We start from the raw sequence: 16,874 nt of genomic DNA, 5'->3' as shown, positions 1-16,874 counted from the left end.
CCGTCTTATCTACCCCTCCAGACCATCCTTAAAGGTGGAACCCTTTTGCACCCAAGGGCTCTCCTATCAGCTAGTGAACGCTGGCAGGGTGCAGCCTGTGTTCAAGGTCGGGAGAACGGGGGAAGCCCCTTGGGAAGGAAGGCCCAGGGGCCAACTAGAAGGTTGAACCACGTTTATAGAAAGTTTCTCCCTTTTGCTGGAAGGGGGTCTTGGTGTTCCCTAAAATGTGCCCGAGGGTACTTTATGCCTTCGCCTTGCGGCCATGCCGGGCTCCTGGGATGAGGACACCTGGAGGGAGTGGGGGATGCCTGTTCTCCTCGATTGAAGTCTGCTCTGGGACCCCTCTGGGGGCGAGTCACCCCATTGCCCCGATAGGGTGCGAATCCGTGACTGCCGGTGGCAAAAATCCCAGAGGGGAGGAGAAACTACCGGTGAGACTAGGCGGGCCGAGACCCAGAGGGGCGCGGCTCTCCCGTAGGGGCGGGGCTGTCCCCTCGGGGCGGGACTCACATCTGACCTCCCGGGCAAAACCGGGCGCCCAGGAGCCCCATGAGCGGCAAAACCTGTCTCACACAAGCATCATGAGCGGCCGAGTCGGGGACCTGAGCCCTCAGCAGCAGGAGGCACTGGCCACGGTGAGGGTCTTCGACGGCCGAGGGCCGGGAGGCTTGGGGAGGGACCGAGCAGCCTGACGCTGCCCACCCGGGCTGAGACCCCTATTGTACGGAGGGGAATGGGGACCCTGGAGAGCGCCTCTGACCAGACGTCCTGTTCCCAGTTGCCCAGGCAGCTGTGTACAGGACATGGGACAGGAGCCCTCCTCTCGGCGACAGTGGTTCCCAATCCAGCTTTCCACTCCTGCCCACTCGTGGCCACAGAGTCCTGGCTCTTGATCCCTGGTTAGGGGGCAACGGGGCGGGGTGAGGCGGGGGCGCTGCCATCCCACTCCCAGGCAGCCTTGGGCAGACTCCCAGATCCCGCCCAGATTGCAACATTTGTTTGGTTTCCTTTGTGGCTTTCTGCCTCCTGAGGGCCTAAACTCTGTTGCTGTTGTCAGTGTTTTCATGAAAGCGGAATGGAGGAGACTTGGGGGATTTCAAGACCGTCCAGCAGGCCACACCTGGGAGTGTCATGGCACCGGGAAGGGGGAGCATATCCAAGCCTAGGTGCCACAGCATTAATGTGGTTTGCAGATGGCCAGGGCTCTGGAAACTGTGACTCCAGGTTGGGGGAGGGGTGGGCACAGCCCCGGCTTGCACCTTGGGCCTGTGAAAGAGCAGCTTCAGACACGTGCAGAGTGATGTCTGCTGAGGCTTCTACCCTCGGGAGGATACGAGGGTCCTCCAGAGAGGATGAGGACCCCTGGTGAAGGAGGGGGACCCTGAGTGAATTCCTAGTGAAGGAGAGAGGGGTCCCTGGTGAATGATGGGTCCCCTGGGTGAATTCACAAGTAAAGGGGGAGGTTCCAGCAGTGGAGGGTCCCAGATGAACGAAGGAAGGGTCCTCAAGTGGAAGAAAGGGGGCCCCTGGTGAACCCTCTCCCTCCCTCATTGGCAATGACCTCAGAGAAGCCCGCAGCCCAGGCTTCTAGGAGGGACTGGACACCTGTTTTTAGGGGGTGAATTACGATGGGGATGTCTGTGGACCAAAAAGCTTTAAACAATGTAAAAAGAGTTTATTCTTATTTTTACCACTGTTTAAAAGACACAGATTCTATTTTTAATACTAGGGAAAAAGAGATAGGTAGAACGAAGGGGGAGAAGCCACCACCCATGGTCACAGCGCTCTAGACGACTATGCTCCGAACGTGTCTTTCTAGCTTTTGCCTAAACCCAGCTCCCACCACGGGCGGCCCCACTGCCAGAGGCTGCTGCTACCTTCCCACAAGGCACCACCAGTTTTCCTCCTCGATGCTCTAATCCCTTCCCAGCACCTGCTGAGTGGTTTTCTCTTTTCCTCGACATGAGTTTCAAAAGTGGAGCAGCCTTGAGATTGGAAGATTCGGACTCCTGCTGACCTTGCAGCTTCCTTACTCTGTCGCTGGGGAGGACCCTCTCCCCCTCTTTCTCCCAGCCTCAGTTTTCTCACCTACCAAGAGGGGATGTGACCTTTGCTCCACCTGCCTCAGGACACATCCTGAGGTTCAAGGGAGGGAATCTGGTCATCTGGAGGGGCTGAGGGGTGTGGAGTTATTGTTTCTCTGGTAGTATTGCCCCCCACCTCCCGTAGAAGCTTCCTCGGAGCCCAGAGGCTACAGCTGTTCAAGGTGCGGGAAGCTCCAGTTCAGGTGCCTGGTGATTATTAGATTGTTATTATGATGATGATGATGATCTCCAACTGGTGATCATTATAGTAGATGCTGCTGCTCACGTGGTTAACAATGGTGATGTTTAAGCTGATTACTCATTTTTAATTATGGGATCAATATAGGAATGCATTCTTATTTTAGACGTCATCCATAGAGCTAACGATGGTTTGGTGGATGGTCATCAAGACAGCTTCCTAGGGCTCTGCTGGCATCTGTCTCCAATCCCAAGTTCTCAGTCACGGGTTCCTCTGCGCACCCAGCCCTCCAGGCCTTGTCTTCAGCTCCCTTCATCCCCGTGGAACTGGGGTCTCTTTTCTTATCTCACACTCGAGCCTCATTTCCAAACCCAAACTCCCAGACGCTTCCCCAAACTCTCCCGGAAAGCAAAGGCATCCCCCACCGGTCAGCCGCCCTCTTTTTCCGCCAGCCCTGATGGGGCAGCTCTGGCTTCTCTTTCAGCCCTGACCTTTGCCCGGGGTTGTTTCCACGGACTCCATGGTCCAGCACTGCGGGCAGTCCGTGTTTGCTGTGTGCCCACATTTATGTAGCACCTGCTGTAAACTGGGCCTGGCACTGTGCTTTGCCTGTACAAACTCCTTTGATTGGCACAAGGTTATCATTATCCCCACTTCACAGATGAGGAAACTGAGGCTCAGAGAAGTTAAGTAACTTGCTTTGAAATCTGAGCCCTCAAGATGCAGTACCAGGGGCAGTGTTCCTAAAATGTTCTGGTTGGCTTGCACCAAATTCACCAGGGATGTTTGCAAAAAAGACAATGGCAGGGCCCCTACCTCAGACTTACAGAATGAGGGTTTTGGGGAGTGGAGATCCCCCAAAGTTTGAGAAGAGCACAACTCTTCCCGCCATGGTGAGCTGAAGGGGTAGGTGTGCCCCATCCACAGGTGGCAAAGTGGTCCAGGTAGCTGCTGCTGACTGTGCAGTCCCTAACTCTGTAGGATCCCTGGGCAGGGCTGACTGCTGACTGAGGGTGGGGAGATCCAGGGACGAGGTTGGGGGCCCTGGGGGTCATGGGAGCCCCTCTAAAACCATATTGCCCCCTCAGTTCCGGGACAGCCTCCAGGACCTGCTGCCCACCTTGCCCAAGGCTGACGATTACTTCCTCCTGCGCTGGCTGCGAGGTGAGGCTGGTGCGACCGGAGGGTCTCAGGAAAGGGTGTGGGAGACTTTGGGGGGCAGGGCCACAGAGTGGTAAAGAGTGTGGGCTCCAGAATCAGCCCACTTTGGGCTAGAATCTGAGCTCCCTTTCACACCCGCATGGCACCTCCCCACGGCATTGGCTGTCATGAGTGTTAAGTGAGAGGCATAGTGCTTAGCACCAGGGGGACACAGGGTCCAGGTTGGTTAACACCTGGGAAGTTCTCAGGATGACAGGCCTGAGTCAGGTATGGCTGAACACAGTGTTCAGGACCTGCCTTTGTGTCTATCTCCAGTTCCTGGAAGACAAGGCCATGCGGTCCCCTTAGAGAACCTGGCACCAAGCAGGTGCCCAGCAAACGCTTCAGGAAGTGGATGTAATTAAGGATGGAGGAGTTTCTTCTAGGAATTGCTACACAGTGTAAAGTGATTATAATAACAGAAACCACCCCAGAGCTTAGGGAGAAATTCATTTCGACTCAGGATACCCCATGGAATGGATTGCCCTTGATAATCAAGACAGAGTTGATGGTACTGGCTGGGTATCTCAGTTGGTTGGAGCATGATCCCGTGTACCAGAAAAATTGCGGGTTAGATTCCTGGTCAGGGTACATACCTAGGCTGCGGGTTCAATCCTCGGTCGGGGCAAATACAGAAGGCAACCTATCAATGTTTCTGTCTCTCTCCCTTCCTCTCTCTTTGAAATCAATTTTTAAAAAATATCCTTGGGTCTGGCTGGTATAGCTCAGTGGATTGGGAACCAAAGGGTCGCCAGTTCAATTCCCAGTCAGGGCACATGCCTGGGTTGTGGGCCAGGTCCCCAGTGGGGAGTGCACCAGAGGCAACCACACATTGATGTTTCTCTCCCTCTCTTTTTCCCTCCCGTCCCCTCTCTCTAAAAATAAAAATAAAATATTTTTTTAAATATCCTTGGGTGAGGATTTAAAAAAAAGACAGAACCAGTGGCCTCAGTGGTTCTTTCCTGGAGGTTTGTGACCAGGGCAGAGGAGGGAGCCTGGTGGCACCTCAGGCCGCTTCCATTTGAAAATCCCTGCCCCTGGGTCTCATCAACGGCCCATCACAGGACAAATTGCTCAGGGAACCAGCGGTCTCAGAGAGCCACAGTCATTGCGTTTCTAAAATAGAGCAAGCATTATGTTTTCAGTCGAAGTTCATTTAGTTCTTTAAAATAAGTAATCACAACACTATCTGTCAGGTATTGAGCTACTACTTGCAGACGAGGTAACGTGCTAAGCACGTTGTCTCTTGCCATTCTTTGAATAACTCTGAAAAAGATACTATTCCCATTTAACGGATTTAAAAGCTAAGGCTCAGAAAAGTTAAGTGACTTGCTCAGGGTTGCACAGCAAATCAAAGGACAAAACAAGACCTGGAGCCCAAGCTGGCCTGACTCCAGAGCCCATGCTCTGCACCGCCCCTAACACCAAGGGGCCCTCTGCTCCCAGGGGCATGGCGGATACCACAGGCTAGGTCAGCCTTTAGAAGAGTTTAAAAAGGCCTGCAAACCGAAATCAAGGGCCCTTCAAAATCTTCTAGAGAATTAAATATCCTTTCATTTTAACCAACTTTTCCTTCCCCCATTGTACCCTTGGGGTGTCAGGAAAATCAGGGGGCACCCCACAATTTCCTCATGACTTTTCAGAGCATAGCTTGCTCTAGATCCGGCCTCAAGCCTCCTCTCACTTCGACTCTCCTTGCAGCTCAGAAGTTTGACCTGAAGAAGTCTGAGGACATGCTCCGGAAGGTGAGGCCCCATTCTCATGCCTCCCGCACGCTGTGCCCCAGGGATTAGTGACACAGGGTGGGGACCCTTGCCCTGTCCCATTGTCACGTTTCTTCTCCTCCTTGGATCCTTTCTCTGCATCGGAACCAGGTCCCCCACTATCCTCCTCCTGGTGTCCCCATGCCCAGTTCAATGTCGGTAGAGGCTGGGGATGCTTTGGCAGGATCTGGTGGCCGTGGGCGGGGGGACCTTTGGGACAGGCAGTCTTCAGGTCCTGCCCTGTCTCCACAGCACCTGGAGTTCCGGAAGCAACACGACCTGGACAACATCCTCACATGGCAGCCCTCAAAGGTAAGCCTCACAGAGCATCCCCCAGGCCATCTGGTAACCCCCACCTCACTCCCCACCACCATGTCCTGCCACCTGATGGAGCAGGGACATGGCCTGGTGGGCTGGTTTGAGTCAGGACTTCACCCCAGGTGATCCAGCTGTACGACTCGGGCAGTCTGTGTGGCTACGACTATGATGGCTGCCCCGTGTTGTTCGAAATCATTGGGAACCTTGACCCGAAGGGCCTCCTCCTGTCAGCCTCCAAGCAGGAGCTGATCCGGAGACGTATCAAGGTCTGTGAGATGATTTCGCGTGAGTGTGAGCTGCAGAGCCAGAAGGTGAGTGACCAGGGTCAGGGGCGGGGAGTGTTAAAGGGGTGGGGTGGGGGGACGGGCTCATGCTAGGCCTAGTGTGTCTAAAAGGTGGCAGCAGGACCGGGAAGGGGAGGTACCCTGCCCCAGCTTCCCCCCAGCCCTTGGCACTCCAGGCTCTGGTGAAACACGGCTTCTCCTGCAGTCTCCCACCTACGAGCGTCCAACATGAGTGTGGCCCTCTCTGCTAGCGTGAGCCAAGGGTCGCCAAAGTCCTTTCCCCTCTCCCTTGACCTTAAGTGAGATACTGACCTTGGGTGCAATGAATGCTCTCCTTCTGTTCCCCAGGAACTCTGGGAACAGTGGGTGGTCAACTTCGCTTGCGGAAAAGACATCCTGTGATTGTAAATTGCATGACTGTAATTACCTGTTGGGGGAGCCATTACTCTGGATGTCCTAGAGAGCAGTAGCCCCGGAAACTGGACCCATCCCCTTGTGGGTCCCTAGAAGCTACTATGGAGTTGCTTTAAAAAAAATATGGAGTCCTTGCCCTGGCTGGTGTGGCTCAGTGGGCTAAGCCCTGGCCTGAGATCCAAAAGGTTGCTGGTTCGACTCCCAGCCAGGACGCATATCTGGGTTGCAGACCAGGTCCCCAGTTGGGGGCATATGAAAGGCAACTGATGCTTCTCTCACATATCAATCTTTTCCATTCCTTTCTCCTCTCTCTAAAAGTAAATAAATAAAATCTTTAAAAATATATATGAAATCCTGTGAGACACGGGGGCTTCTAAGCCAAGGAGGACTCGCCCCCACCTTTGCAGGTCTTCTTGCCCCTGACTCTGAGTTCCCTGGCCTGTGACCTTCAGAGTGAATCTGACACCTTGTTGGTTTTCTGAATCTAAGTGTCTAACGAGCCTAAGAAGACTGACCCCCAGATGGAGCTCTGTGACTGTGGGATGATTGGGCGAGTGGCTGACTCCAAGTAATGGGGACAGGGCCTCGGCCGGTAGCCTCTGGCTCAGCACCAGACACGGGAGAGATCTGTGGCAAGCAGGGGAGAATTGCAAAACACAGTTTTTAGTGCCTGGTGTGAGTAGGTGTGTGCCTGTCAAACGAGATGGCTGATGCCAAAGGTTTAAAACAGTGTCTTCCTTGGCAGAGACGTCTCCATTGGCGCCGATAATTATGGTGATGATGATACTACTAACAAGAGCTGTTAATATTCATTAGGGGCCAGCCATGTGCCAGGCACTAGGCTCATGGATTCACAGCAAGTTTAACAGAGCCTGGAATTATCCCCATTTTACAGAGAAAAAAAATGTAAGGTTCAGAGGGGTTAAGAACCCACCCAAGGCCACACAGCCTGCCGACAGTGCAGCTCAGGCATGGACACAGCCGTGGGCCTGCAGATGGTGGCCGGCATAGCATACCGTTGTATCCAAAGAGCCCAATGCATGAGGAATGATGATTTTAATTCCAGGGTTAGCCAATTTCAGTCAATGGTTTTGAACAAATTGTATGATAAGAGCCACTGTGCCAGGACTTAACTGCAGACCCTAGATAAGTGTCCCTGTTTGGAAAACACTGTGGGCAGCCGGGGGTGGGGGTGGCAGGAAGGTAGGAGCTGTGGCCAGGTCTCTCTGGCTGGAACTGTTGTCTGATCTGTATACCTGCTCCGTCCCACGCAGCTGGGCAGGAAGATAGAGACAATGATCATGGTGGCTGACATGCAGGGGCTGAGCCTGAAACACTTGTGGAAGCCAGCTGTGGAGGTCTACCAGCAGGTAAGGTAAGCAGCTGGCTCAAGGCTTCTAGGGAGCCACTGCCCACATGAGCTTCAGGCCATGGAAGAGGGGAATGCACCCCCACGCAGGGGTCCCACAGAGCAGCCAGTGAAGCTGGCCCTGGGTACCCCCTGCAAGGAGAAAGAGGACAAAGTACATGCTCGTGGGCAGATGGGGTGGGCTAGGGAGTAGGGGGGTGGGGACTCTTGTCTCAGCAGCCTCAGAGGCCGCCAAATCCAGGCAGGGATATTGGAGTATGGCCTAAACCTGACTCTTCTTGACTCTACAGTTTTTTCTCATGCTGGACGCAAATTATCCTGAGACGGTGAAGAATTTAATTGTTGTTCGAGGTGAGGATTCACTGGGCGGTGAGGGAGGAGTGGGGAGCGGGGGATGGGCAGTGGGTAAGCCTCTGAATTCAAGGTTTCTCAACCCATCCTCTGTGAAGAATGGGTTTTTGTGTTGGCTGGTTTGGTGTGTGTGTGTGTGTGTGTGTGTGTGTGTTTTAGCTCAGCCCTTCGCAGACTGATACTTTTGGAATATACAAATGCCTGTGCAGCAATGTCAAATAAGTTATAAGTTTCTAAGTGTGTGCTGTTATTTTCTTTACTTACCTGGGTGTGGATGGGTAACATGTGGTCCACGGACCACACAGGTTGGTGGACTCACTGTGGGTGGGAATGGTCGTTGTCCATGACAGCAACACAGTGAGGGGGTCACCACATGCACTCTGGGCCGGATGATCTGGCGTCCTGCCTAGCTAGCTCTGTGACTTCTATCAAGTCTATTGCACCTCACTGAGCCTCAGTTTTCCCATTCTGTAAAACAGGGACACAGTGGCACCTTCCCATTAGGATAGTCATGAGGTTCAAGGAGACAGTCTGTGGAGAAGGCGTAGTACAGAGCCTGACACACAGAAATGGCCCAGCGAGTCGGAGTGATTCGGGTGGGACATGCGTTCTAAGGCAGGTGCCCCACCTACTGGCGCCCAAGAGGATTCCAAGGCAACCTGGGAGAACCCTGAGAGTGGAAAGGAAGAGGCACCACTGGGGAATCAATGCTGCTGACACCCTCCAGCTGAAGAGGGAAAGCAACTGTTTATCGAAAGCCTGGCACTGTGCCAAGTGCGAGGCCTACACTGTTAGATTCAGCCTCCACCTTGTAGTTGTCGTTAATAGCTCTGAGACTCAAAGAGGGTGAGGGTCACAGAGCAGGAAGAGTGAGAATCTCCATCTGGCTACTTCCTGTCTAGCCCATGCCCTCGAGTGTGACTTTATGTACCCAAGTCCTCTCCGGTCCAGCTTCCCAAGGGAGTTTCATGTGTTTCAGCCCCTAAGCTGTTCCCTGTGGCCTTCAACTTGGTCAAGACGTTCATAAGTGAGGAGACTCGAAAGAAGATAGTGATTCTGGGAGGTGAGTGACGTGGCCTCCTGGTTGCGCCCGTCTGCCTCGGAAGCAGAGGTCAGGGCTAAAGGCCCCATTTCTCCCTGGCTCTTCCTCTTTACCCAGGCATTGATCGTGGCCTGACTCCCAGCAGCCTTTGTACACTCAGACAAGGCTTTGAGCTCTAGACCCCAACCTAGGTGGCCGTGTATAGCTCTTGGGTGGGCACCTAGGAGAGCAAGCTAAGGACACATCAGGCCCCTTCCCAAGGCTTGGCCCCCTCTGCCTTCTGTCAAGCCTGCGCCCCCACAGGGCCTCTCTCTTGCTCCCACAGGCAACTGGAAGCAGGAGCTTTCGAAGTTCATCAGCCCCGACCAGTTGCCCATGGAGTTTGGGGGGACCATGACTGACCCTGATGGCAACCCCAAGTGCCTGACTAAGGTACAGGGTGCCCAGAGAATGGTGGGGGGAGGTGTAACTGGTGGTTTCACTCACCCACTCACCCTTACCCACAGATCAAATACGGAGGCGAGGTGCCCAAGAGCTACTACTTGCACAACCAGGTGAGGGTGCAGTACGATCACACGGTGACCGTTGGCCGTGGCTCCTCCCTGCAGGTGGAAAATGAGATCCTGTTCCCGGGCTGTGTGCTCAGGTAGGGACGGAGGCCACTCACACCTGAGTACAGCTGGGAGGAACCTGGAGCCCAGGCAGGTGGTCATCAGTGGGGCCCTGTCTCCTGCAGGTGGCAGTTTGCATCAGATGGGGCGGACATCGGTTTCGGAGTTTTCCTGAAGACCAAGAAAGGAGAGAAGCAGCGGGTCGGGGAGATGACAGAGGTGGTGCCCAGCCAGCGCTACAATGCCCACCTGGTGCCCGAGGACGGCAGCCTCACCTGCCTCAATGCTGGCGTCTGTAAGAGCTGCGGGGCTCACTAGAGCCGTTTTTCCCTCCTAGCAAAGAGATGAGGGGATGTGTGTTGCCAGTCTGGCTTCCCCCTTTGCCTTCTATTTGTAGCCCTCAGGGAGGGTGTGGGGGTCTGTGCAAGCTCCTAGACGCTAGAGGTGCCAGGGGAGTTGGCTCAGGGTGTTGGATCTGATGAGTAGCCATAGGTGTGGGTACAAGGCAGACTCATTGTAGAGAGTGGGATGCACAGCCTGTGGCCGTGGGCTCAGCTCCTGGGAAGCCTCCCCACTGAATGGGGCAGGCTAAGAGACGGGTAAGTAAACAGCATGAGATTAGCGTCAGGGGTCCCAAACTGCCCAGGCACGTGGGCCACCCCACGCTGGGCACCCTGAACAGATGATTTACCCTTCCTTCCCAGGCTGCCCAGGCCAGCTACAGTTCGGTCAGTTTTATCAGCAACAGTGCTGCACAGCAGCACCACAGACCTCCCACCCCTGTCGAGAGCGGAGCTAGAAGGGGGACCCAAGCTTGATCTCCTCTGGAGAAGGAGAATGGTTTTTGCTAATGCTTTAGTTAATACGTACCCGGTTTACCTTTGTGGAAAGGGAGAATTAGGAGAGTGGAAACAGACGCTGGATGAATCACCACGACCCAGCGTCCACACGGGCCTTTGGCATTGAAGGACATGCTTTCCGTGAAAGGCATGATGAAAAAGCGCCTCATGGAGCTCAGTCCTCTCTTCTGGGGAAAGCCGGGCTCCTCTCTGGGTTGGAGCACTGGGATATGGGAACCTCGGTCCCTCCCCTCCCTCGCTCTGTAATCGTCAGAAAGTCACACCAACCTCTCTAAGCCTCAGTTTCCTCATTCATACAATGCAAATGATGGTACCTTCCATGGGGCTGCTCTGAGGCCTCAGGGAGCTGTGAGTATTGCTGTAATGCCTGGCACCTAGGAAGGGCTGATGCATGCTGGTGGCTGTTATTAATTCTTTATTGAGCACAAGCGACATGCAAAGAGATGGCCATGAGCAATGGGCTGGGAGCTGAGCAGCGGCTGACCCTGCAGCCCCACTCACAGTCCGGGGCAGCTGGTTCCCAAGGGTGCCAGGTTCTCAGATGGGTTGGGTTTGAGTTGCCAGGTTACTTCTCTGTCCTTGCAGATGTCCTGCGCTTTGACAACACCTACAGCCTGATGCACTCCAAGAAGGTCAGCTACACTGTGGAGGTGCTGCTCCCTGACAAGGCCTCCCAGGAGAAGATTCAGGGTCTCGAGGAGACAGGACCGTCCCCAGCACAATGAAGAAAGACCCTGGCTGTGCCTCTGTGCCTGTGCCCGTGCCCTCCAACCCCCTTTGCCCCCTACTCCCTGTCCGATGCCCTCCCAGGCAGTGTGGTGCTGGAGGTGAGTGCAGAGAGTACTCACCCTACGTGGCCATCTCAACTCCTCATGGGACCACCTGGCATAACAGCCAAGCAGGAAGGGGACACCCAGTGCGTAGGCCACCCTGAGGACTCTGACAAGCATCTTATCCCCTGCTTGGAAACATTGAGAATGAGAACCCCGAGGATGAACCAGCATCCACTGAGGAAGGATCCTGCTCGCAGAAGCAGCCCGGAGTCTGCCTGACAAGGTCCACCTGTCCCAAGGCGCAGCCACTACCTGGCATCCAGGCTTGGGGGCTTAAGCCCTGGGCCCTGCAGGGAGCACGGCCTCAGGCCCTAAGAGCAGGGAGGCAGAATTCTTTGCACAAAGCGGCTCAGTGGGGATGGGCAGGGCCAGCTAGAGGCAGCTGGGTGGAGGGACAGGGCAGGGCTGAGGGTGTCTCTTCTGAAAGAGCATCAAGGCCCCTCCAGGGTTGTTCTGCCTTTGGAGGGAAAATCAGAAATGGAGAGCAAAACCCAGCAGGTGTAACCACCAGGAGAAAAGGCCATGCTCAGCCTTACACAGAGCTGAGTGGGTGAAGCCTGAGTCTCCAGGGCATTCCCGGTGACCCCCTTCCCCTCCCCACCTGCTGTGATCCAGCTGACATTCGGCTTGGGTTCTTCCTACCTCAGAGCAGGGGCGACACTGAAGCAGAGCCAGAGGAAGCTGGACTGTGCTGGAATGAGATAGAATGCGCTGCCGTCACAGGGCACCCATCTCAGGCTCTGACTTGCTTCTGGGAGAAGCATCCAGCTTTTCCTCCACTCTTGTGTCTCCCAAGTGGACAGCTGAAGGTCAGCTGCCAACCTCTGACCCCACTATGCAACCCAGCAGCTGGCCAGTGATGGCTTCTATCTCTCAAAAGCTGGCCCACCTGGTGCCCGCAGCCCAGTTGGGACCACCACCTGCACTGCTGGGTGGACTGCACCCAGCAGAGCCAAGCTTGCCGTGGAATGAACGGAGGACACCATCGAACTGGGTGTGGCTCTACCGGTGGACTCCAGCAGGCAATGACGTCATCGAACGGGGTCTGGGAGTCCAGGCTGCTCTACCCTGCCCCCTCCCCCCCCTGCCCCCTGCTCTCTGGCTGGGCCTGGCCAGTGGCCACCAGCATTCCTGAAGACCTGGCTCTGGATGACTTGGCCCTCGGCTCTGGATCTCTGCCCATGAGCTGCTTGTTTGTCCTTCAGTCCCACAGGGCAAAGGAGTGCCATCCAGTAGGCGACGTCCCCAGGAGTGAGTGGCCCAATGTCTCTGTGAAAGGGGCTCTCCCTGTAAGTCATCAGCACCCTGGCTGCTCAGTTCCTCCCCAGAGACTGGAAGTCTCAGCAAGTGCCACTGTCCAGGTGCTTTGCGACCAAAAGGCCAGGCTCTGGCCCCTTTCTTGCCCTTAGAGTCTGTGATTTCATTTTCTCCAGTTTATAGGAAGTTTCTAGATTTCCCAGGACCTATTTTTAGCAAGAAAAGGATGAGAGTTGGGAAGGTGGGGGTCTTCAGGTGAGCTGTGTGAGGGCCTGGGACCCCCAGGCCCTGCATCTGTGGCAGGAAAACCATCATTCACAGTTTCCCACGCAGGTCTGAACAGGTTCTGATGCTATAAAAAGCAAACTAAATGGAATGCAATGCCAGAAGCCAGTGCTGTGAGGCACTGCTCGGCTAGCAGAATGGGTGAGTCGTGTGGCAAGAAAAGAACCTGCTGTGGCAGCATCAGGGAGACGGCCTGGGGCTGGCCGTCAGGCAGAAGTCCCAGGACACCCGTGCTCCAGGGCTGCTCCGAGTCCCAGGCGCGGCAGGCTTTCCCACTGCCCATGTGGCACTGCAGGGTCACCCTCTGCGCAGCCGCCCCGGCTGCAGCCCTGTCTGGGAAACCCTGAGGCCCTCCCTCGGGCATCCCAGAGCCATTTCCCACTGCCCTTGGCAGGCTATGGAGGGCGCGCTCACTGGGGTTGGGGGGACCCTTTGCCTGGTTTTGCTGGGCCCACCTTTTCCTATGACAGAGGCCCATAATGCCTCACTTCTACTTTCACAACCTCCTGCTTAAAAACAAGGGGTTTATGGACTTGACCCCTGACCCTTGCCCTTCTAACCACCCATAGCCGATTACCCACCACGAGCACAGCCTCATCTGGTTTCCTCCCAAAATCCAATCCCAGAGAATTTACACAGATACAACTAAAACAAGGGGGTCAGGTGCGGGCTCCAGCGACTCTGAATCCCGGGCCTGGCAGAGCACACCTCAGGTTAAGCAGGGATGGCAGCAGTCACCTGCAGAGGTGAGAACAGAAGCTCCCACCTGCCAAGGGGGCAGGGGCACTTTGGGAGCTGCACAAGGGGCCGTGTCTTCAGCAGCCCATCCTCAACTCAACACTGTCACTTAAAAAAATAAAAAAGATGGTAGACCAGATATAGACAAGGGAGGGGCTGGCCTGCCCGAAGTTCGTTTCTCTGTTCATTCATTTATTCATCAATGTTTACTGAGCGTCTGTCCAGCACCAGGCATGGCAGGCCCTGGGGACGCCAAGGCGCTGGGCCGACCGGACGCCACCAGCAGGAAGGTTTCCCGTGTAGAGAGAGGCAGAGGCGACTCTGCGATCCACTATCCAGTGAGCCTGTCTTCACCATGCATGCTTGGAGGGGCCGAATTCTGGGGGAGCATCCAGCCAGGGACGCCGCTGGGGGTGTCAGATGTGCTTTGCCCAAAGCTGAGGACCCCTGAAGGGAGAGCTGAAGCGTCAGTGGGGCTGGCCAGGTGTGGTTCAGCCTCCCAGACCAAGGAGCGGGGTGTTCGAGGCTGGAGGAGAGCCAGGAGGGCTCTCAGGTGATGGTGGTAAGCACTGATTGGTGTTGGCTGTTTGTGAACCACTGTGCACACTTCGTTGTTAACAATGCCGGTTATGAAACGGAGTCTGTTGTTTGTCAGGAAAGAATGGCAAAACCTTGGCAAGAGGCCACAGATCAAAACTCTTGCTCAAAAGGAGGTGTTTGGAAATGCCTGACCTCACCTACCCAGAGGAATGGAGGCAGGGCCTGCGCTTCCCAGCCATCTCCTGTCTGTAAAGCACCCCCAATCTTCCAGGAGAGGCAGGGAGATAAGAGGGGGCTTATATGAGTGTTTGAGAGCAGTTGGAAAGGTTTCCCTGCCCCCCAAATCTCCACTCCAGCTCAGCTCGCCTTCTAAGAGCTGAGGGGACCGGAGGAGACACCACTGTGGGCCAAGCACAGCTGCCCAGAGCAGGTCTTCAACAGCTACACCATGGCGCAGTGCTCCACAGTGTGCATTGCCCCTTCCCATGCAGCCCTGGAGGAGATAGGAGTCATAGCCCCATTTTTCAGGCCAAGAAACTGAGGCTCGTGAGCGGAAGTGCCTTGGCCAAAGGCTCGGTGTCTAATGACAGAGGTGGAGCCAGCACCCGGGTGTGCTTCCAGCAGTGCCCCCCCACCCTGCCTCTCAGGGAACGAGGGAGCAAGTGGGCCCTGCCAGGGAGGGCCAGGCTGGGGCAGGGGACACTGAGTGGGTCAGAGCCAGGTGCTGGGGTCAGAGGAGGCTCCAGAATCTGTAGAAAGTTTCTTGGACATTTATGCCTCTTGATCAGATGTAGCAGTGCTGGCTACACTGCACACCTACTGTGTGCCAGGCCCGAGCTGAAGCAGGAAGCATCCTCCTGTTGACAAATGAGGAGAGTGCGACTCACAGAAGGAAGAAACGTCACATCACACAACAAAGGCAAGGAGGCCAGACGTGAGTCAGGACCCACCCATGCAGGCAGCGTAAGAACTTAATGAGCACACTGGGTGGGCAGCTGCCACCTGGTACTTCAGGCGAGGCCACTGTGCCAGGCCTGAGCCGAGGGGCCCTCAGGCGACTTCCATCTTCAGCCACTACGGAGTGCCCTTGGGCCAGCCATGTGTCCACCCTGTGAAGTATAAACAGGGTTCCCCCAGCATCTAGCTCATGAAAGGCAGCTTTGCAGGTGAGCTGAGGCTCAAAAGGCCAAAGTTTACGAGGCCCAGGCTGTTTTCAAGGCCATCTGGTGTGGGAGAAAGAGGTGGTCCGACCTGGTTCAGATCCTCGTTTTGCCATTTGCTGGCTTGCTACTAAACACCTCTGGACCCTGTCTTCTTCCCCACGGCCACTGTGCCAAACAGGGCCTCCACCCTGATTCTTAGGAAGGAGCCTCAGAGTCTCCCTGTGCCCATTCCTACACTCTCCCATCCTTCCTGACTCCACAGGGCAGCCAGGAAAACCTTCCCAAAATGAGACTCCGTTCACACCATTCTCTGTATGAGCCCTTCACTGGCTCCCCGTTTCCCTCTGGGAAAGATCAGTCTCACTGGGGACTTACAAGGCCCTCTGTGACCTGGCCACAGCGCCCGCATTCCAGCTTCACCCAACAACCCACACTTGCCAACTCACCAAGCTCCTTCCCACCCCCTTACTTTTGCTCCTGCCGAAGCCACAGACCAGGACTCCCTCCCCAGTCTTCTTCTGTGCGCCCACAAGGCCCCTGGAGCCATCCTCTGGGCAGCTTTCCCGTGGCCCCTTCCCCACGCAGCCCCTCGCAGGGTTAGGGTTCCTGCTCCAAGCTCCCAGAGCAACAGGACAGGGCTTGCCACACAACAGAGTCACCATCCGCCTCGTGTCTGTCTCCTGTTCACGCCCAACCGCCCATTAGGGCTGCACTCCCAAGGCGCCCCCTAAAGCCCTACAAAGAATAACAGGTGCCATTTGCTGAGCCCCTGTGCAGGCCTGCTGCCCACCTGTGCCATCTCATTTAATCTTCCTGCGAGTGTGGGTAGAGGAAGGGCCCCGTACTAGCCCTGACAGGCTCCAGGGAGGTCCGCAGGGTGGGCTTTACAAACTCAGAGACCAAAAGTAACCACCTCAGATGGTCTGAACATAAAAATTCTTAACTAAAAGCGAGTACATAGTCACACCCTAGGCCTGTAGCTTCCTTGACAAAGATCGATGTTTACTTTAGGTGAGCCTGTCTACTGTCCGTTTGCATCTAAAATAGCACACCTTTGGAATGTCAGAGCAATCCCCTTTTCCAGGCCCCTAGGAGACACCTACCACCCCAGAGCAGAGACCACGGAGCCTCTCGTTGTTTTCTGGTTCCCATATGCTACCCCTGTGTGCCGTAAATGTCAATGGCTCTGTATCGTGCACAACTATCCGGGAAAAGAAGTATGTATCTCTCCATTTTACTTTTTATCCAATTCCAGCGATTCCCCCACTTTGCTTTCTACCCCCCACCATTAATCTACCACCGATGGATTTCCTGTAACCCTCCTCACGTCTCCTCCTCAGTTCTAATGTGCGACAGGAGCTGCAGAACTGCCCGCTGCGGGGCATTTTCTCAGTCTGTTGAGATTTTGCTCCCTAGCCATTGTTGTCGGTTTAGTGCAAATAAAATTATAAAAATTCTCTACGGGTTCGGACATTTCTTTCGTCAACAACAGCTCTGTGACATGCATATAGTTGTCCCTGTTACACAGGAGAGAAAAGAAAGGCTCAGAGACACAGCCGTTTG

The 16,874-nt window shown here is 55.1% G+C and overlaps 1 protein-coding gene across 1 annotated transcript; it reads left to right on the top strand.

Moving 5' to 3' along the window:
- The first annotated feature begins 491 nt into the window (after nt 1–491).
- Nucleotides 492–15,318, top strand: SEC14L4 (SEC14 like lipid binding 4). Its single transcript, XM_028528092.2, has 12 exons — nt 492–635; nt 3,372–3,447; nt 5,185–5,228; nt 5,499–5,558; nt 5,687–5,875; nt 7,537–7,632; nt 7,922–7,982; nt 8,962–9,045; nt 9,350–9,456; nt 9,531–9,670; nt 9,761–9,930; nt 11,081–15,318. The coding sequence occupies exons 1-12, from the start codon at nt 582–584 to the stop codon at nt 11,218–11,220; spliced, it is 1,221 nt and encodes a 406-aa protein (XP_028383893.1). The 5' UTR covers nt 492–581; the 3' UTR covers nt 11,221–15,318.
- The last annotated feature ends 1,556 nt before the right edge of the window (nt 15,319–16,874 follow it).

Source organism: Phyllostomus discolor, chromosome 13, assembly GCF_004126475.2.
Source record: "Phyllostomus discolor isolate MPI-MPIP mPhyDis1 chromosome 13, mPhyDis1.pri.v3, whole genome shotgun sequence".
Classification (NCBI taxonomy): Eukaryota; Metazoa; Chordata; class Mammalia; order Chiroptera; family Phyllostomidae; genus Phyllostomus; species Phyllostomus discolor.
Note: the sequence above shows the minus strand (reverse complement) of the source record. Positions and strands in the feature narration are given on the sequence as shown.

What these genes read in the sequence shown, in the direction of transcription:
- SEC14L4 (XM_028528092.2), top strand. Translation starts at nt 582, where the DNA reads ATGAGCGGCCGAGTCGGGGACCTGAGCCCTCAGCAGCAGGAGGCACTG. An exon ending in CTGAGGACATGCTCCGGAAG is followed by an intron (nt 5,229 to 5,498) that starts GTGAGGCCCCAT and finishes CTGTCTCCACAG; the next exon opens with CACCTGGAGTTCCGGAAGCA. An exon ending in GAATTTAATTGTTGTTCGAG is followed by an intron (nt 7,983 to 8,961) that starts GTGAGGATTCAC and finishes CATGTGTTTCAG; the next exon opens with CCCCTAAGCTGTTCCCTGTG.